Source organism: Corvus moneduloides, chromosome 6 (assembly GCF_009650955.1).
Source record: "Corvus moneduloides isolate bCorMon1 chromosome 6, bCorMon1.pri, whole genome shotgun sequence".
In the NCBI taxonomy this organism is placed as follows: Eukaryota; Metazoa; Chordata; class Aves; order Passeriformes; family Corvidae; genus Corvus; species Corvus moneduloides.
Window position 1 is genome coordinate 3,593,868 of NC_045481.1, and position 20,886 is coordinate 3,614,753.

General features: G+C 44.4%; 1 protein-coding gene across 11 annotated transcripts in view; it reads left to right on the forward strand.

Annotated features, from left to right (window-relative positions):
- The window catches only part of KTN1 (kinectin 1), a 75,256-nt gene that overhangs the window by 25,075 nt on the left and 29,295 nt on the right, over positions 1 to 20,886 (forward strand). For 9 of the 11 annotated variants that reach the window (XM_032111203.1, XM_032111208.1, XM_032111212.1 and 6 more), the window contains exons 4-17: positions 2,393 to 2,560; positions 4,779 to 4,909; positions 7,302 to 7,418; positions 9,864 to 10,004; positions 11,846 to 11,952; positions 13,313 to 13,445; positions 14,402 to 14,489; positions 14,780 to 14,946; positions 15,556 to 15,624; positions 17,179 to 17,216; positions 17,814 to 17,904; positions 18,173 to 18,241; positions 18,952 to 18,989; positions 19,104 to 19,194. In XM_032111203.1, coding sequence (XP_031967094.1) covers positions 2,393 to 2,560; positions 4,779 to 4,909; positions 7,302 to 7,418; positions 9,864 to 10,004; positions 11,846 to 11,952; positions 13,313 to 13,445; positions 14,402 to 14,489; positions 14,780 to 14,946; positions 15,556 to 15,624; positions 17,179 to 17,216; positions 17,814 to 17,904; positions 18,173 to 18,241; positions 18,952 to 18,989; positions 19,104 to 19,194 — 1,448 coding nt within the window. The remainder of the gene's footprint in view (positions 1 to 2,392; positions 2,561 to 4,778; positions 4,910 to 7,301; positions 7,419 to 9,863; positions 10,005 to 11,845; positions 11,953 to 13,312; positions 13,446 to 14,401; positions 14,490 to 14,779; positions 14,947 to 15,555; positions 15,625 to 17,178; positions 17,217 to 17,813; positions 17,905 to 18,172; positions 18,242 to 18,951; positions 18,990 to 19,103; positions 19,195 to 20,886) is intronic. The other 2 variants (XM_032111205.1, XM_032111206.1) reach the window with 2 other exon arrangements.

Sequence of the window (20,886 nt, forward strand, 5' to 3'; positions counted from 1 at the left end):
AGAATTCAGTCTGTGACATTGTTCAGGTAAACCTGACTGTTAAACCTTTTTGCTGTCCATGCTTCAGTTTCTCTTCCTTTGGAAAAGGAACTTGTAGAATAGTAACTCTTTTGATTTGAAAAAGCAGGAATTGCAGGTAGGAAAGATTGCTGAGCCTGAGATACTCTTAAATTTTATGAACATCTGGTACCACTGAGCACGGGATAATGAATGTTGTGAACCTTTCTGAGCTCTCTTGGATCCAAACATCCATGCTTGAATGAGGAGTAATGTGCAGACTTAGAGTATAAGCTGAGCAGGTTTTAAGTTGCTCTGAGCAAGGCATGTCTGGAACTGCTGCAGTCATCTGCCCCAAACAAGATTGCAGTTTTTTCAGCCAGTTGCTTTGGCCACATTCCTCTCTTACTGTCCTTTTGTTGGCTGGCTCTTGCTCCAACACAAACTGTTCATCTTTGCTGTCAAGGCCTTCACTGTTCGTCATCCCTTGTTCTCTGCCAAGATGCTGCTTCTTGTGTCCTCTTGGCTTACTGTGCCTCTGTGTGTGTGTTTTTCTCCTTTTTAAAAAATGTTTTACAATGAGTGCTCTTGTGTCTGGCTTTTGGACACAGCGTGACCATGAAGTTCTGTGAGGCCACCTTGTTAGCTGCTCAGGACTCTTCTCTGCTGGGGCAGCTGCGAAGTTGGGAGCTGATGGGCTGCTCCTGGAGTAGGCACTGTTCCCCACTGTTCCCTTTGTACTTTGGTCAGGTTATAAGGGTGTAGATCTATTGTGGGCACTGTTCAGTCCAGGATGGGGTTCTAAGCAGTGTAAAGTTCCTGTATAACTGAAAAACTCCTAAATGATTCCTGGAAAAAGCCTACTGATGGGGAACTTAGGATGTGATCACCTTTTATGGATGTGCTTATTGTTTTCCTGATGGGAAGCAGGTGCACTGCACTTTTTAGGGGCCATAAACTTGTCTGTATGTGGCAATAAATGTCAGTACCAGCTCAGCCAGCAGCAAAGCTGAGCTGTCAGTGCTACAGGGCAATAGCTTATGCATTACTTGAATGCAAACTGTTTCTTTTTCGAGCCACCTCTCCAAAATGACAGAGCAAAAATGAGCAATGGTGGACATCAGGATTAGCCAAGACAGTACTATGGGGATTTCATCCTGCAAAATGTCTCATTGATATTAAAAAGGTTTTGAAAGGAGGGGAAGTTAATAAGGAGAGGAAGGAAAAATATGAGGATAGCAACTGGAGTAGCTGGTGGCTGTTTCTGCGAGAGGAGAGCTCTCCTCACTTCTGAGCTTGCAATGTACCTGCAGGTGTTTGCTGGCTGCTTAAGTGAAAGGCTCTTACCAGGTGACACAAAAAGGTCCATCTGGCCTATTCTGCTCCTTTTACAGCAACCAGAATTTAAGAGTGTTTTATAACTGGCTCTCTGGCAGCCAGGAGTGCATACTTGTTTTGCACTGATGCCCAAAACCCTGCATCTCACCCAATTCCTCCTCTCTCTCTGTGCTGCTGCCTGGCATCTGTTGTCCATCAGCCCTGCAGTCTGGGCTGGCTGGGGCAGTGATTTTCCTGTTGGGCCATGCACAGCCTCTGGCATCCTGCAGGCAGTGTGGAGCAGGAGCTGGGCAAGCAGCAGCTGCAGCTCTGGCTGTACCTGTTGCCCCAAGTCTGTCACTCCTGCTCTCCTCTTGCTTGCTTTTGTCTCTGCTGAAGAGCTCTTTGGACAGAGGCTGCTCCTTACCACGGTGATCCAGTGGTGTGGGAATGGAGACCTGGGGTCAGGCAGTAGCCCTGGGTACCTCTCTGCATGTTAATGGTGCCCAAAGCCTGCTCTGACAGATGAGAGCTCTTCATTAAGTGCAGTGGAGTCTGCATGCAAAATAAGCTTGAGTGCTGCCCCTGCTGCATGTTCTGCCTAAGTGGTTGAGTTCACAGGTGATGTAATCCATGAAAATGATGGCAGTGCAGCACCAGCTTTTAACAGAATAGGGACAAAAGACTTCACTTATATGTTAGGGATGCTGAATGGTTTCCTGCACAGGCACAAGTAAAACAGTCTCACTGATGCTATGTGCAACTTTCTCACTAAAGTGAAATGAAAGTCAAAATGTAAAGGTTCTTGTCTTCTTGTTAAAATGCTAAAAGGCAGCTTTGGAAGTAGAAATTTAATTGAAGCTATTAAATTACTATGCATTAGAGACCTTTATTTAATGGACTTACCTGAAGAGCTTTAATGAGTTAAACTGTGAAGGATAATAGAAATAGAGAGTATAATTAACTGTTGAGGTTAGAGATGTTTTACTTCAACTTTTAATATGTTAGGCACCTTTTCTAAAAAGGTTGGTGTCAATTATTCCAAAGCTTTAACCCATCTATGGACTTATGATTACAGTTTTGGTGGATGAACCTCTTATTCAAGCAACTACTTATATTCCTTTGATGGATAATTCTGACTCAGGCACTTTGGAAAAGCGTGAGCCGGTTGAAGTTGTAAAACACAATGTGAATGAGGGGATCCAGAAGAGCAGTGGCAAGAAACTGAAGAATGAAACAGATAAAGGTAAGAAACTGATGATTCAGTCTGTCTCTGGCATAGCCGGCTTGCAAACCTCAACAGGGAAGATGTGTGGGGAGGGGGATCCTCTCTGATGTAATGTGAAGAAAGGATTTGAGGAAAACAAAAGAGCAGGATGCTCTTCTTGTGTGTGCTCATTTCTGCTTGTCTTTGGCACTGTGGAAAGGGCTTTGTGCCATCTGAATCTTTTCAGCTCTGACTGGGCTTTTGTGTCCTCAGTGAGCACAGGGGTGATCACAGACCACACAGATGCAGCAAGGGAGTTCACAGTGGAGAGTTCAGACATTGCCCACAGGGATGGACTCCAAACCCAGGGCGTTCAGCACAGGCTCTTGGAGTCTGCTGGAGGCTGGAAGTGCAGCCTGCATGCTCCAGGACTGTTCATGGAGCTGAGACTGACACAGTGCAATACAGAGTGACCTGAAGCAGACTGCCAGTGGAGAGAGTCTGGCAGTTTCCAGGGAGACTCCGAATTTTCCTTTCAGTGCTGTTGGAATTGGTTGGGACAGGGGAACTTCCTTCATACTCTCCCACAAATGCCTGGAGTGATTAATGAGCCTTGTGTTCCACCCTGAAGCTTTAAATAGGCCTCTGACTATGTCAAAGCCTGACAGATATACCGAGCCATGAGGCGAGACCTCAGATTTGTGAGTAGCTAGGCTGATTCTTCAGCGTTGTCTGGTCACTCACTTCATTCTTTGGAACCTTTCTTTTTAGTCTTGTCTTCTAAAATGCCCCCTGGAAAGCTTCCTGGCAGCTCTTTGATTGGATTCCCACATTCCTGAGGCTCCTCTTGTGCTTCTGGTTCAGTGGCTGCACGTTACTGTCCTGCAGCATCAAAGCCCCTCACGTGCACTCGTCCCTTCTCATTTCCTTGGCACGCTGTGACCTTCTCCATGAACTCCTAATTCTCCTGTGTCAGCTGGGATTTGCCCTCCCGATATAGAAATCTCCCCCTGCTCTGATTGTAAGCTCCTTGGATGCAAGGGCAAGGTCTCTGTGCCTTCAGGGAGCACAGGGCTCAGGCTGGTCCTGGCCCAGCTGCGATGGATTCCCGGCTCACGGGACTGTGGTCTCAGGATCTTGGCATATTCCTGGTAACAGCATCACTGATGATGTCAATGCAGCACCGATGTGAGCTGAAGTCTGTGGCCAAGACTAAGTTGGATTTAGGACTAGAAGAGAGAGTGTGCTAGAACTCCTCTGCACTCCCTCCCCTTGCTCTATTATTCAGCAATTTTTATCCGTGGTAATTTCTTTCAGGGCATAATGTCATCACTGCTTTTTTGTTCATTTATTTTTCAGACAGATCTTTGGGTTTGATGTGTAAATTGGTTTCAGGGACGTGTTTAGCACCTGTGGTGAGAAACCCAGACCCTTCTCCATGATCTATGGGACAATTTCTGACCAAGCATCACTTTTAAGCTTGTGGTTTTTTTTATTCTTCCCATCCCTTCACATAGTTTTGGGCACTGGTGAATGTTTGACAGGTATATGGGATGCCTTGGTCTTGTGCTCCTGTTCCCTGGAGTCAGAGGGCCACCTAATGACCTGTCTACGTGCAGCCTGTTTGTGAGCAGTGTTTTTTGTTAGAGAATAGTTCAGCTGAATTGTCTTTCCTTGTGTGTGTCTCTTTAAACACTTGGTCAGCCACTAAGATACTGATTTATCTTCCTACTCCTGAACTCTTCTTGCTGCAGTTCCCTCAATCTAAATTTGGAAGTTAATATTTTTGTCTTCCATATATTGTAATCAAAAATGTGCCAGTTTTAAAAATTAATTAACTTGTCATGTGCATATTGCTTGTGCAGCCAGGCTGTCCTCCAAATTGAGAGCTCAATTTAAATTACTGTCATGATACCCTGGAAAGGACTCTTCAGTTTTTCACATTTGTGCTATTTTTCTCCTCCAAAATCTGTGTTATGCTTTGTCTTCTTTCTAGCAACACTATAAACGTTACCAACTGTGCAAACAAAGTGGTGGGATTTTCTCTTTTCCCAAAACTATCAGCTGGCAGATTGTTATCGGATTTAAATTGGAGAGATGTTGTTTTTGCTGAATGTTCATGACCTCTTGCTTCTTGGCATTTCAGACTGGAATTAAATATAATGCATACTGATACCCCATCACATGCTGTTTCAAGGCAAAATAAATAATTCTGTATGGAGTCCAAAGTAAATAAATCCTCCCTTCTGTGTTGCAGAGAATGCTGAAGTAAAATTCAAGGATTTTGTAACATCCATGAAGAATATGGTCTTCTCTGAAGATGAGGCCCGTTGTGTAGTGGAGGTGTTAAAGGAAAAATCCGGTGCAATTCATGATTTCTTGCAAAAGGTGAATGACTGTGGGGGGCAGACAAAATTTATTAAACAAACAGAAAGTGGAAGAGGTGCTGTCAGATTAGCTCTGTCAATGTTCTCGTGTGATCTGGGCAGTCTGTCTTTGGAAGACTCTCTCCGGCTGGTCTGTGCTTGCCTTGCATGCAGGGAATGAGCTGTCTGATGCTTTTGTGCTGCCATCTGCCATGCCAGGGGTGGCTCTGGCCACTTGGAAAGAGCAGGCATGGCCATGGAGAACAAGGAATACAGCAGGTGTGCTGCTGCTGACGCGCGTGTGTTGGCACGGGGAAGGATGGCTGCTGACTGTCGGGAGTGATCTTTCCCAAATGTGTAAATAGGATAAGCTGTGGGAGAAATTCAGAACAAGCTGCTGTGGCTGTGCACTTGATCAGCTAATTCTGTGTTTTGCGAGTCTATACAATGTAGTCTGACTTCTTTGGATATTTTTCATAGGATCGTAGAGCAATTCAGGTTTGGAAGGGGCCTCAATGGGTTTGTAGTCCAGCCTCCAACTTGAAGCAGGAACAGCTCTGAGGTCAGCCCACAGTGCTCAGGGCTTTGTTCAGTCTGGATATCTTGAAGCTGTCAGGGAATGGGCCTGCAAAACCCCTCTGGGCAACCTGTGCCAGTGCTTGGCAGTTCTTTTTAATTCTTGTGGTCAAGACAGAAGAGAATGGTGTCCACCAATATCTTACCAATACGGAATCACGCAATTCTTGGGGTTGGAAGGGAGCTCTGGAGGCCACCCCAAGTCCCTGGCCAGGGCAGGGCCACCTGGAGCAGGTGACACAGAAATGTGGATTTGGATTGTCTCCAGAGAAGGAAACTCCACCCCTTCCTTGGGCAGCTGTTCCAGGGCTCTACCCCCTCCAGGGAAAGCAGTTCTTCCTCACGTTGAGGTGAAACTTGTTGTGTTTTAGTTTGTGACCATTGCTCACCATCCTGTTGCTGGGCACACACCTACTCCTCCCTGCCATGACTCACTGTGGATGTCACTGTGTCACATCCTGAATGTCACTCTTGAACTCTGGCAGTCCTGTGTTCCTCTGCAGACGTGGTACCAGAGCAGAAATGCAGAACTGGCTACGTGTCAGCCCAGTTAATGCAATATTATCACCATAACAACACAGTTTGGGCTGGGTGGGACTTCAGGATGTTGTGCAGTCCAGCAGCCATCTCAGAACAGGTCCAACACTGAATTCTGAGCAAGTTGCTCAGGAATTTGTGCAGTTGCATCTTGAAAACCTCCAAGGACAAAACCCAGTAGTGCTACACTTGGAATGGTGTCACCTGTTCTAGCAGCCACCCTGCCTGCTGTGTTTTTTTCTGTTAAAGGAAGGTTTGGTGTTAAAGCTGAACCTTTAGGATGAAAATGAGTTCCTGGGTTTGTACACAACAAAAACATGTAGGTTTCTGTAGGTGGAAGTGTGAACAGTGTTCTCTCTGTAGCTCATGGAAGTCACTGACAGTGTCTTTGTACTGCAGGCGTGCACATTACCACTAAAGAAGAATTTCCAAACAAATCTGGAGTGCATTTGTGGGACTGACACTTCTTTGCTTCTTCAGTTATCAGGCTTCATTGAGTGAAGGTAGTCTAGCCTCCTCCTCGAAGCAGCACCAGCTCTGAGGTCAGCACTGGCTGCTCAGGGCTTTATCCAGTCTAGCTTGGAACCTTCAAGGACTGAGACTGCACAACCCTTCTGGGCAACCATCACACTTCACTGAGCCAAGTCTGAGCACAAACACGTAGAAGTTGTGCTCCTTATTACATTGATTTGATTGGTAGGACCAGTATGCAAGTGGCAGGACCAAGGGGATTGTTCTTTTAGGTCTATTTCCTGGAGTATCTCTGAAACTTTGTGTGTCAGTGTGCCAGTAGAAATGTAATTATATCAGCTGGAGGCTCTCCTGGGAAGTGGAAGGAGACACCAGATTAGTGTTTCCTTTTCCCTTTGTGCTGAGATATTTCAAGCAATTACAGTTCTTGGATTATACCTGCTTTGAGTGTGGGCTGGACCAGGTGATCTTGGAAGTCCTTCCAACCGCAGTTATTGACTGATTCAGTGTCTCTGCATCTTTTCCCGTTATTTCTCTTAGTGGCTGTTCTTTATTTTCCCCACTGCCACCACAGCAGCTCTTTTGCAATGGGAAGCACCTTAAGAGCCCATTTATCCTCTTAATTGGTTTCCATGGCTTGAAAATGCATTTCCTTGCCTGGTGAAATGGGATCCATTAGTGGCATAACTGGGTAGCAGTGGTGCCACTAGCGCTGTGCAGATGGAAAATCTGGGGATGGGAGGGGGTGTTTCCTCCTCTCGGGTTTGCTTTGCTGCCTTTTAGTGTGCTGTGCCACTATTTGTGGTTATTTTTATGTCATCCTGCTGCAGGCCAGCAAGGCTGAGACGGCTGCAGCTCTGCACCAGCTCCAGGACAAGGAGAAGATACTTGCAGCGATGAAGGAGGAGGCAGCTGTTGCAAAGGAGCAGTGCAAGCAGCTCTCCCAGGTAAACATTGAGGGGTTCGTGGGTATAGAGAGGAGCAGGGGTTTGTAGGACTAGCAGCCAGCAAATGCTGGTTTACTGAGCATATTATAAGTGAAAAGGTGAAATATTTATGCTGAAAAGGCTTACCAAGACACTACGTTTGCTTTTACAATGTATTTATGCACAGGTATTTTCCAGTAGTTTTTCCAGAGAGTTCATTTACTGAGACTTGTAAGCTGAGCCTGTTTTTCTTTTCAAATGGTTACTTTAAAAGCACTTCCTTCACCACTGTGAGACTATTTCTTGGATGTAAATATTAAACGTCTTTCCTGCGCTGCAGTTTTAATTTGGTCCTTATTGTAGCATTCACGTGCTTAAGTGCTTCTAGGCACAACAATCACCAGTTTTCTTCAAGAAGGAAGGTACAGAAAGTGCAGAATGTGCCTGCTCAGCCCCTGGAGGTGCAGCTCTGATTGCTTTGGACTTATTGGGATGCTGATGCATTACTGTCAAAACTAGTTTGTGAAAATACACTTTTTTATGAAGGTTTCAGAGGAAAACAGTTAAAGTAGAACAAATAGTGAGGCGGAGATGGACTGAATTTGAGAGTCTTAGGAGAAGGATTTGTGTGTTTTGGCTGGTTTGGAAGCACATGAGCATTAGACTCAGGAATTGTGGGACAAAACTTGGGCACAGAAAGCTGGGTGGGCAAAGATGGGAGCAGAGTGGCCAGAGGATGCAGAAGTTGGGAGCCTTGGGAGATGAGGAGGGGAGAAGGGAGTGGGTATTGTGTGAGCTCCTGGCAGGGCACAGGTAGGTGTGTGTTCACAGGTGGGATCAAGAGGTTTGGGACAGTCAGTATGTAATCTTACGGAGAAGGGGCTTGTGATGTGTTTGGAGGGAAGAAAGAAACTACCTCAGGATTACAGAATCAAATTGGAGAGAGGGATTTGCTGCTGAAGAAGCAGAGGGAATGTATGAAGGAATCTGAGTGTGGGAAATGCATATGTGGTTGGGGAAAAAACATGTGCAAAGTGGGGCTTGTGAAGGCGAGGCAGGATCTGCAGAGAGGCAGGAGTCATCAGGGGTTTTTTCCATCTGGTTTGGGGAAGGGAAAAGCTGGGAGAAAATGGATAACAGCAAAGTTGCTGCAGTGCTGAAGTATCAGGATAAACGAGGGTAAAGCTCAGCTTGACTGATAGAAGCTCTTATCTTCCAATTAATGTGTTTCTCTTGAAAGCACTGTCAAAAGCTAAAGGTGCTTTAAGGTGCAGAGCTATTCCTGTAGGGATCGTGATAAAGATAACAACTGGAGGGGATAAATGAGAGCAAGAGCTGAGTACCTCAAGATTCAGAGGTATTTGGCAAAACAGAAGCTCGTGAAAAGTTAATCTTCCCAGGATCTCTGGTTCTGCCCTGACAGGGTAGCTGGGTTACTGAGGACTGCAAGTGAGTAGTGGGATTGGTGTAGGGATAGAAGAAGCTGCAGTGTGTCCTGGTGCTCTTCTTTTAGTTGCATCTTAATTAAAAATAACATGGAGAAAGATTTGTGTCAAGCTGTCTAGATTGTATTTGCAGAAGTGTCTTAAAACTGAGTTTGATCTACAAGACAGAATAGCTCTTATTTAAACTAAAAGGTGAAAAAAACTGTAACTACTCTGAAGAGACGGAGGGTATTTAGGCTAATAATTTAGAGCACTTAAATTATGTCAGGGCTCCCTGGCACTGTTAGGAGCTGTGTGGCTGGAAACACCTGAAGCTTGGGTGGTAGAAATTCCTTTTTGTGTGATGGGAGCTGCTGAAAGCTGCACTTAATATTTTTGCTTACTACAGCAAGTGCATTTATATTGCAGAGGAGCAGCTCTGTGGATTTCTCAGGTGTCTGGGTTGAATTACTGGCTAATAAAAGATTAAAAAGCAATGTGTATTTTCATCTGAAAGCTATAATATGGCATCATGCTGGTGGGATTCAGGGCTTCTCTGGCCTTTGTAGTGCACTAATAGCCCATCTCCTGTGGCAAAGCTGTTGGCTTTGCAACCTGCTACAAAGCAATTATTTTGCTCTAAAGTGCTCTATTTTGCCGTGGTGCTTTACCTGTGTTCTTCCATTTTGCTAAACTTGGGATGAAAATCTAAACTCTGCCCTCTGTGGTACACCCGTGGTTTTAGTTGTTAGAACTCTGTGATTTGGTCAGAGAGAAAAAAGACTCCCATCTCTTTGAGACAACAGAAGATCAGTGTTTTAAATTGGTAAACTTTTTAATAAATGTGAGATTTATGATGATTTAGGATCATCATAAGGTTTTGGAAGTTTGGTCTGATACTGTGAATTTGCTGAGTGAAGATCAATGCTGATTTTGGTTTTGATGCACACTTGCTGTATTTTTAGTTATCTTAAAGACTCTTAGCCTTTAGAAAGGAGCAGTGGATTATTTGTTTCCCTTTTCCTGTTACTTCCCACCCAAGGAGCTGGTTGCAGAGAAGGAGAGGAATGGTTTGCTCACGGCCAAGATGCGAGAACGCATCAACGCTCTGGAGAAGGAACACGGCACCTTCCAGAGCAAAATCCACGTCAGCTACCAAGAGTCTCAGCAGATGAAGATGAAGGTAAATGCTGAGAAGTCACTGCAAAACTTTGTGGCAGTTTTCTGACTTAAAAAAAAGACAGGGAGTTCTCACAGGTGACTTTTGTGGTGTGTAAAGCCCAGTGCTGGCCAGGCAGCTGGTCCTTGATCTAGTTACTTTCCCTTTCTGGTGTTCTACTGAAATGTTATTCAATTAAAGTGTAAATCTAATTGAAATACCCAGCTTAAGGGAGCCACTAATGCTGATGATCATTTACCAGCAGATAAGTGTCTTGAAGATTATAGTACAGAGTGATGGTGTAGCATAATACACATGAAATATCATTGCCTGGGGGAGTGCTTTGTTGGAAATATTTGAAGAGCAGACACTTGTATTTTTTTAAGACTCTTGTTACTTTCTGTTGTAGTTGCTTTATGGAGTGACCTTAGAAGGGTTTGTTCCATCAGATTAAAAAGTTTAACTTAGATTTTTCTAAGGAAAATGGCCCTTCTTATACCAATTTAACTGCTTAGATTTCATTCTAGAAGGTTTTTTTTCTGTATGCATGTCACAGCATTGAGCCCAACATGTGAACTCCCCAACTTTCATGTTGTATCCTCTGTCTTGGCACTTTGGAGAGTAGCATCTCTGCAGTTTTGGAGCAGAGGAAACTTCCATGGAACTTGTGTAAATAACTGGACAATTAGAGGGTCTTGCTGCTGGCTGGGGAAGGGGAAGGAGACCTGGGCACACCTGGGAGGCTTTAGCAAATGCTGCAGTGCCGGGCTGAGCTGGAGAAAGGAAATACAAAAGATCCAGTGCTCCGGTCCTGCTCCCTCTGCTGATGTGCTGCAGCATGGCAGAGGAGCTGAAAATGGTCACAGCTTCCAGTTTTGTGGGGTTTGTGCCCCTGCTTCTCTTGTTGGCATTAAAAAACGAAGTAGGCAAGGAAAAGACCCCCCCAATAAACGTCCAAGGCCCAGCTTGTTACATTTGTTGGTGCAGAGCTGGAGGTGGCTGCCCTACAAGGGACTGCTCCCTGCTGCTGTGGTTGTTACACAAACTTTTATTTGGATTTTTTTTTTATGTAAGAAATGCTCATTGATGAATCAGCCACTTGATGAATGGTATCTTGGAGCGGTGTCAGCCATACCTACAAACTGGCACTGATAAAGGAAGAGTGTTGTGTGTCCCTGAGGATTTTCAGAGCAGACTTTTGGCTCCAAGACCAGCTCTGCTGTTGTCTGCATATGCAGAGTCCATTTTTTTTTCCCTTTGAATCCTGTCTTTTGATTTTGTTCACACTATTCTGAACCTTGGGTTATCAGGGCTTCTTTCTGCCTCAGTTTGGAACCTTGCTGAAAATCAGAATATTAGATTATTAGATTAGATGCCTTTTGCAGTTTGCATGCTATAATCTATGTATTGTTAGGTTTTTGTTACTTTTTCTGCTTTGTTTAAAGGCTTTGTAAACTTCTAATGATAACTTACAGCACGTTTGTTTTATTTCCCTTTGGAAAAGTAACATATTGATACCCAGTTATTGATAAATACCTCAACTTGTGTAGCTGAGCAATTGGTATTCTGAGTAACACTTATGTAGTCTTTTAAACAATAAAAAAGGTTGCCTTGATAAATAGGTTGATGCACTGATATAAAAGGAAACCTGTGCTTTGGTTTGAGCATGAGGGTCTCAGTAGCACAGTTTAATTTAAGAAGGGATGTGTGAGGAGGGAACAAAGCTCCCCTTCTCCCAAAAATCCACTTCATTTTATTTACTGAAACTATTGTGGTATCTTACCTACTGCTACAAGCTGGGGTTTTTTTGTTTTTACTGCTCCTTAGCTTAATCTTTTACAGAATTGACTTTGTTTCCCCATCAGTTCCAGCAACTCCGTGAGCAGATGGAGGCAGAAATAAGCCACCTGAAGCAGGAAAATGGTATCCTGAGAGATGCTGTCAGTACTTCCACCAATCAAATGGAGAGCAAGTATGTTGGCAGCTACTCGGAACTCTGGGTGTTTTTGAGCCTCCTCTGAAGAGTTATTTTGGCTTCTCCTTTTGTTTCCAAGTCCTTGGCTGTCTCTGAATTAGTGATTAAGCTGGGAACACAAATGTTTTGGGCTGGACAGGTAGCTGGTGGTGTTTGCATTGAGCCAGGGCTTTCAGAGCAAATAATTACCTTTTTTTCAACTTGAAGCCTGAGCTTTTAGGCTGTGGTGCTGAGGCTTTAAATGAAACAGTGCAGCAGTGCTCAGGCACAGTTACTGTTTTTGGCAGGGTGTGTATCCTTCCCCTGGGGCTTTAGGAGAGGTGCTGATTGTGACCTCTTGGGAGAACAGCAGCTCTAAACTTAGAGATCAGTATCAATACCCTGCAGTTACTGGTACTGCTGGGGTGGCACTTGGATTTATCTGCTGGTGGTGTAAATGTTTGGAGCAAGAAAAAAAGGTATCTCCAAGTTTTGTCTATAGTGAGTTAAGTTGCAACTTAGGCTGCCCCTGAGCTGCTCCTTTTGTCCATTGTGGTAAAAGCTGAGCACCCTGGTAAGGTGTGTAGAAGACAAAACTGACGAGATATTTGATATCAGATATTTGTTACTGTTGGAGTCTGGAATGTCAAGTGGTGAGAGAAGGGTGGGAACCCTGGTTTTAGGGGCCCTGTTCATTTAAATGAAGCATCATTATCTTTTAGACAGTTATCCTGAGAAGGCCTTAATTCAAGCAAACTGGAGATAAACGTGAAATGCTTTTTACTTGCTTAGGCACAAAGGGGAGCCTCTTAGAATTCTTCCCTCGGGCTGAACAAATACATCTTCTCTCCCTGCCGAGAAAGTGCATCAGATACCTCCATAAGTTAATAGTCAGGTCGAGGCCAGGAGGCAGCAAATAGTCTGAAGAAATGTCTGCAGTTAGTCCAGGAGGAATAGTCCTGAGCAAGCCTGAGAGCAATAATCCTTTATGGGAAGAGGAAGAGAATGTGAATTTCAATGCGAGACCTTTCCTTATGCTCAGTCTCTCTGGTTTACATCAGCCTGCCCAAATCATAGCAGTCAGCTTGCAAACCTCTTCAAGGAACTGATGCTTGTGGCTTATTGCTGACCTTTTGTTTCTGACCCTGGGTTGTAGCTACTGAGTTGTGCTGATGGCCAGGAGTGATGTGTTTTGCTGCTGTGGCCAGGAGTACCTTATCCCTTTCCTAGGATGAAACAGTTTGGGGGGGGGAAACGCCCCAAACCCACCCTGTACAGCCCTTTGGTTGCAAATACAGGACTGGGTGTTGACATTTGAGTAGGTGCTGTGTGGCCTTTGCTCGTTGTAGAAAAGCCCTGTGGAAATGTTTGTTTTCAGGCAGTCGGCCGAGCTGAACAAGCTGCGCCAGGACTACGCGAGGCTGATGAACGAGCTGGGGGAGAAGAGCAGCAAACTGCAGCAAGAGGAGCTCCAGAAGAAGAATGCAGAGCAGGCAGTGGCTCAGCTGAAGGTGCCTGGGGTTTTCTCTGCCTGTCAGGTTGTGCTCAGGATTTTATGTGAGCCGGGATGTGAGGCGTGTGGGAATTGCTTTAGCTGCTTGTTTCAGATGGGCTGAGCCAGCCTAGGGGTTTATTTAATGTTTTTATTCAGTGCACTGGGTTTTGAGTGATTACAGACCTCCCTGTGAAGTGAAACTTACCTTCCAGGTAAATATCTTTTCAACATCACCAGTTTAGCTTTTTACTTTGCTTTCTGTGAGAGTACAATTCCAACAAGAGTTGATACTTTGGAGCCATTCGTCCAGATGACATTGTCCTTGTGTGGTTTTTATTTGAAGCTATGTGCTTTTGCTTAAATGTATGCTTAATTTTGAAAATAAATATACTTTTTCAAGAGTTAAAATGTAAGTGGACTGGCTTCTGGATGAATCTCTTTCAATTTCTTTGGAAGAAAAAGTCTTTTGCTTCTTTTTTTCTTTGGAAGAGAAAGTGTCTTCAGGTGAGAATGGCAATCCAGAGCTCATTATTTCTTTAATATTTGCAATTAAATCTTACATACCAGAAGTTCTCCCTGCCTTTTGCCTTGGCAGGTGCAGAATTGGTATCTAGAGTTAAGATGTTTTAATTACTGGATGCAGATTTATGTAGTGCTTGGCTGGTCTGGCTTCTGGTGTTAATTCTGAACTATCACGGCAAAGATGCTACATTTTCATATTACAGAAACCGTTCTGTTAAGAGCCTATAATGAAATCCTGTTCACAATTTGCCTTTCAAATTAATAGGCTAAACTAGTCTAGGAGGAGGATTACAGAGCACTCTGTCTCAGATGTGCCCTAATGGAAACAAGAAACAATTTCACTTCATTGCTGTATGTTTTGGGAATAGCACTGAGGAGAAGCACTCTGAATGCTTCAAAAATAAATTAAAGGTTAGACTTCTTTTCATCAACTCTTTCTTCAATGTGAAGGTCCAGCAGCAGGAAGCAGAGAGAAGATGGGAAGAAATCCAGGCTTATCTCAGGAAAAGAACAGCAGAACATGAAGCAGCACAGCAAGGCATGTATCACAGAATAATGCTTACTGCAGTGAGCTGGCTGTTGCCATTTGTTAAAAAAGGGCATTTTTGAGTAAATGTCTTAAATCAAGCTCAGGTGGAGTCAGCCCTGCTTCAGCACCCTGGGGAAGGTGTGTGTTGGGACCCCAGGTAGTCTGAATGCTGATGGGGGAGCTGAACCTTGGCTTGTTGGAGTGAGGCTCCTAATCAGCCTCCCTGTTTACAGTGAAAATGATTTCCCCCAAAGTTAAATATTGACTTCTGAATTAAAATCCTGACATTTCTGCTACAGATGTGCAGAATAAGCTTGTGGCCAAAGACAATGAAATCCAGAGCTTGCACAGTAAACTTACTGATACAATGGTGTCAAAACAGCAGCTGGAGCAGAGGATGCTGCAGTTATTGGAGGCTGAGCAAAAGAGAGCTTCTGAGGAGGACTCCATGCAAATGCAGGTGCAGGTAGTATTGCTCAAGTGTTTTAAGGGTTTGGGGTTTTTCCTCTCACTTTGTGTCTGTGGAAACGCAGAAATATCCCTGAAATGCTGCTTTAGTAAAGCTTTCCCACTGAATAAAGGATGAAAAAACTCTGCTTGTGAAGTGACACCTCCTGTGTGGTGCTGTGAGGAGGTGTGGGGCCACCTCACACCTGAGAAGCACTTGGGGCAAGTCAGGAAAAGGTGCTGACCCCATTTCCCAAGCTGTGAAATGGTCCATGGTCTGGGGAACGCCCTGGGACAGCAGCCATGAACCTTTGATATTTGTTGATCTCCCTCCTCCTGGCATCAGGTGGTGAGAGGCAGGGTGGACATAACTCTTGAGGGCTTCAGGGAAACCAGATGGATTACGGTGGAGCTGGGAATACTTTTCCTTGATACAGAACAAGTTCTGGTGCTTCCACTCTAACTGGTTGGCTGTAGTGGGGAGAAAAAACTGGCATCTTTTGTAAAGTGTCTGACATGTCAATGCTGAACTGTTCTTACTAACATAATCATGGCTAAAAGCTAATCCTAGCAGAGGTCAAGTAGCTGCAGATCTCAGCCTGCTTTTCTTTCTGTGCTCTCTTACAAGGAGCTGATAGAGCAGAATGATGCTTTGAATGCTCAGCTTCAGAAGTTTCATTCACAAATGGCAGCCCAGGTACAGCATGTTCTCAGACTTTCTTTTGTAGTCATGACTTGTGAACTTTCATTAAAAGTAAGACTTTTTGTAGCTGGGTATGAGATGTAATGCTGAAAGCAGAGAATTGTTAGCATCCTCTTTTCTAATGTTTCTTAAACACTTCTAGAACTTTAGGCTTCTTTCTTTTTTGGGAGGGAAAATCCACTTATTTTCTCCCATAATGGCTCTCATTTATAACTAAAGGGTAGGGTACCTTTTTCAATGGTTTTTTTTCTGTAACTTTGCATGTCTACAATTCTGTCTTGTGGTTCTTCTGGTTTTTCTGTAGTCCTCCTGTGAACCACCTGATTGTGCTTTTTCCCTTGTGGTAGCTGCTGTATGAAGCTGTCTGTTCATTTTAGTGCTGATTTCTGTGCAGAAGAAGAAAAAAAAAGAAAATCACACCAAAACCCCACCAAACCTGCACAATGCCTTTCTCAGTTATTTTAATCTTTAAAATTTTGGTTTGACTAGTTGTTTTGAGACATTATTTCTGTTGTAAACACTGTCTAAAGCCTTAGGATCACTGGAGTTGCTTCCATGTAGAGGAGGGTCACAGAAATCAGCTCAGAAAGGCTTTGGGGGCACAAGTGTGGGTGCTGTCTTCTTTTAATCGTGGGTGTGCTCGATGGAATTTGATTAAATTTGACATCAGGCTGACAATCTGGCTTTGCTTGAAGTGCTTTAACCTATTGAGTGAGGAGAGTAGTGAGGGAAGAGCCACTCTGGATTTACAGCATCTTCATGGCCTGCTCCTCTCATCCCAGTCCTTTAAGGGCTTTGGAAATAAATTCCTAGGGAAATTTTTCTTTTTAGCTCTGAGTTACAGCAGGAGCATGTTGGAGAGGTGTGTGTTTTCCCCAGGTAGCTCCAACTGGCCATGAAAATTCAGGGAAGTTTTTCCACCATGGACAGTGGATGTGCAAACGACACTTTGGAGAAGTGAATTGGGACTGGATCCTGCTCTGGATATCTTTTAGTTATTAAGAGGGACTGGAATTGTGAACATGGAAGTTCTGTCACAGTCTGCAGAGGTCCATTGAGGCCTTCATAAGCAGTGTGATGGGTCTCCCTTGTCCTGTTGTGTGTGACAGCACAGGGACAGGCTTTTTCCAGAGGGAAAAACGCCCCTTGCTGGTTTTATGGTGCTGTTTCTGTTCCCAGCACAACTCCTGATACACTGTGCAGGGTTTTCTTCTTTTTTCTTCATTTGAGTGGTTTGTCAGCAGAATGTCCCATAAAGCACTTAGTTCCTGGGAGGGAAGTGCTGGTGAACCCTGTGGCTTGTTTGAATCTAGTGAAGGACAAATAACAGGGGTCTTTCTTCCCTTCATGTTGCATTAGGCCAGAGGGGAAAGGACATTGGTATGTGCTGGTATTCCTTCAATGTTCCATAGCCAGGAAATTGTTGGAAGCATTCTGTGCCAGTTTACAATAAGCAGACAAATGCTATTCCTGGCTCACTGTAGATGAGGATTCTTTGACTTGCTTTACTTCCAGTTATTTGTTTTTATTTTTTTTTCCCTCCTGCAGACCTCGGCTTCAGTCCTGGCAGAAGAACTTCACAAAGTGTGAGCATCTGTTTCCTCTGAGATTTGGGAGGTGTTAGTGGCTTTCAGTGCCTGCCACCTTCCCTCCACTCACGTGCAGAGCATGTGGGAGGGACTGGTAAAGGAAATGTTGCTGTCTGTGCTTTCAACTTCTCATGAGATCAACCTGGGAGCTGGGAAACCGCTTCCTATGGATTTCCCTTCCGTGTCTGGCCTCAGGTTTGGAGTCTGCTGTAGCTCTGAGCTCCAGAGAAAGCAGCATCTCCTCTGTTGTTTACCCCTGCCTGTGTGCAGGGTCAGTGCAGCGTGCAGGAATGTGCGTGACCGTGAGAATTGTTATCATTTGGGCTGTGGGGCTGTGCCAGGAGGGTTCTCCCTCTGGGAGGTTGGGTGGTAGTTGTGTTTCAGAACTAGGGAATGTCTCATAAATGTTTTGGCAAGCAGACAACATTTAAAATGGAAAATCTTTTGGACCCAAAGTGTACAGTCAGCAGGATTTAGAGCAGGAGCTGGACTAAAGGGCCAGGGTGTATTTTGGGTTTAGCTTGATGCTTCCTGCACCACTTCCATCCAGAAGAGTCTTTTGTACTGATCTGTCCCTGTTTCTCCCTTGTGCAGGATTGCAGAGAAGGACAAACAGATAAAGCAGATGGAGGACTCATTAGGCAATGAACGTGCCAACTTAACCAGCAAGGAGGAAGAGCTCAAGGTATAATAAAAGCATGTGCCAGCTGATCCAGGGAGAGGCTTGCTGGCTGCTTGTACAAAATGAAGCCCCCAAGGCTGCCCTCTTTGGGTGTAGAAACAGCCTTTTCAGGTACAGGTCTGCTTTTCTAGGCAATGCTAGATGCTGGGAAAGCTGTTGTTAAGGAAACTTGAGGATTTTCCATCAAAAAATACCTGCAATGTCACCCTGGAGAGTGAAATACTCTCTGTGTATGAACTGCATATATATTTCCTTTTTTTCCTTCCTTCAGGTCTTACAGAACATGAACCTCTCCCTAAAATCGGAAGTACAGAAGTTACAGGCTCTGACAAATGAACAGGTAAAGCAGTTGTTTTGACTTTGCTCCCTTCCCAGTACCTATTCTGTCATAAATGCAAATGCAGATCTGTTGGCTTTAAGCAAGCTCTGCTTAAGCACATTAATGGTGTGAGGCTTCCGGATTGGGCTAATATCTGATTCCCTGGTGTTCTCAGAGCTGGTGGGAGGACTAATTCTTTCCCCTCCTTCACCAGCAAAGTCTTGTGCTTGGATATCCAAGTTACTGAAGCATTTGCTTGGTTGGTTTAGATTTTCAGGCACACAGAGTGCAGGACACTTCACAGGAGTGAACACTGGGAATGTGCAGGCCTGGCATTTGCATACAAGATTCATAAACAACCCCCCCAAACCCCCCCCAAAGCACACAGCCCCCCTTCCTCACCACAGAGATGTTTTTAGAGCCAAACAAGATGCTGTCCCTCTGTTGCTGCTATGTGGTCTGTTCATTACAGAAGTGGAAATGAAGTGTTTAATTAGAGATAATCCCAGTTGTCAAATGAATCTCTTGGAGATCATTCCCTTTGTGCAATTGCATGCTTGTAGATTGGTGTTGTAAAAGTGCATGAAGACAAGCTTACCCCTTTCACTCTTGATTTCAGTCATGTGCTGGGAGGCCAAATGAGTTGTTCTAGCTTTTTAATATTGTGGAATGAAAGGTTGATTGAATCATGTGATGTATCCTAAGTCTGTGTTAATCCTCTTTATATCTAGGCTGCTGCTGCACATGAGCTGGAAAGGATGCAGAAAAGGTAAATGGCTCTGGGATTTGATAAACAATGTTTATCAGTCTTTTATGTTCTTTTCAATGATACTTTTTGTAAGACTTGGATGGGGACGTGTTTAACTGTTCTGCTGTGTCTCAGCATTCACATAAAAGATGACAAAATAAGAACTCTTGAAGATCAGCTTCGAGAAGAACTCACGCAGATTTCAAACACAAAAGAAGAATTCAAGGTAAGATACAGAACAGGTGTTTTTGTGCTTGTTTTCAGTAAGTTTTCCAGGCTCCAGAGGTTGTGAAGCACCTGTAGAACAATGAAATAAAACTGACTTTTGGGTGCTAAGGTAAATTACAGTGTTGTGTTTGTAAGGCAGGAGCAATGTGGGATGTCCCAGTAGCAGACTGTGCAGCAGAGTGAGAGGTGGGACAACACAAGTTAAATGCCGTGTCTGCAGTTGTGGAGAGTGAGGGCTTTAAATTCTGTTAGAGGAGGTTGTACAGTAAAAACTGTTGTGATTTTCCTGCATTCCACCCACAAATGTGCCTTTCAAGGCCTTGGTGCTCTTGTTTGGAGCCTTTGTTGCTTGGATTATCATACCAAGCCTCTGTTTTCTGTCAAGGCAGATGTAAAAATGCTTATTTTAATTCTGCCTCCTTCCGGATTGTTTCTCATAAGGCTGCAGCTAAACTGCTGAAGCTTTTGTTCTGACATCTGGGGTCTGCACAGCAAAGCTGCTGCTTGTTTCTATGTGGTGTGTGCAGAGAGCAGCTTAATTCCTCTTTGCCCTCTGCCTCCTTGGCCTTTTCTTCTGAACTTGGGCTGTTACAAACAGCCCTGCTTCCCGAGAGAGGTGATGACTCCATCCATTTAACTCCTTTAAAGCCCTTGGTGGGTGCTGCTGCTCTTCTGATGTTTCTGGTGTGAGGTCAGTCCCTCTGAACCTCCCACTGTCACCTTGGGGAGTTTGCTAGTGCGGGACAGAGTGAGTGGGCAGTGGCAGAGGCAGGATGCTTTTGTAGGAGAAGCCTCTGGAGTCTCCTGGAGCTCTTTGAAGCAGGTAGTAAACTTGATTCTTGTATTAAAGTGACACTTTCAAAGAGGTTTTGATGAGAGTCCCTTTCCAAGGCTCTGTAGTTTCTCTAAGCTGTCAGAGAATAAGAGGGAAGAAGCTTGTTCTATTAATGGAGTAGGAAACAAAGTACAATTTCAGGTGATTTTTGGAATAAAGCTGGTGACTGAGTCATCAGTGAAGTGTGGGCTGGGTCACAGGTGTATAAACTGTGGAAAGGAGAGTGGGAAGAGATGGCAAGCTGGAGTAAGCAGGCAAGTTGCGAGTTAGTGACACTCTGAGGGCTTTCAGTGTGGTGAAACATTATAAAATGGTAGGTGAAGTGAAAATGAATGTGAGAGGGAATATGAGCATCGTTTTAGTGTGATGGTTTCTGTAGTAACTGTTACCCAGGAAAAAGGCCTTGGAGGTGTTGTGAATGGGTATGTGCTGTAATCAGTTCAGTGCTGAGTAATGGCAAAAATCACCTGCAGGCAGTTCCAGCAGTTCTTGGGAAGTGAGTACAGATCATCATCATCATCATCATGGTGCAGAAATCCACAGTGTGCTCTCAGCATGAATATCATGTGCACTGCTTCTCTCCCCTGCCTCCTCTCTTTGATCCCAAACAGAAACCAGACCAGTGCTGTTCTAAATGCTTCCACCTAAGGAAGTGCTGCTTTTTCCCATGCACATGAAAGAAGGAAAAACCAGGTTCAAAACAGAGCAATGCATTTAATCCTCACTGTTGCTGTCCCTTCCTGCTTGTGTTTTCCCTGTAAGGCTTTGGGGCTGGAGCACAGAGCACGTGTCCTGCTTTTCACTTTTGTAAAGCACCAAGCAAGTCTTTAGAAAGACAGAAAGCAATCATAGAGG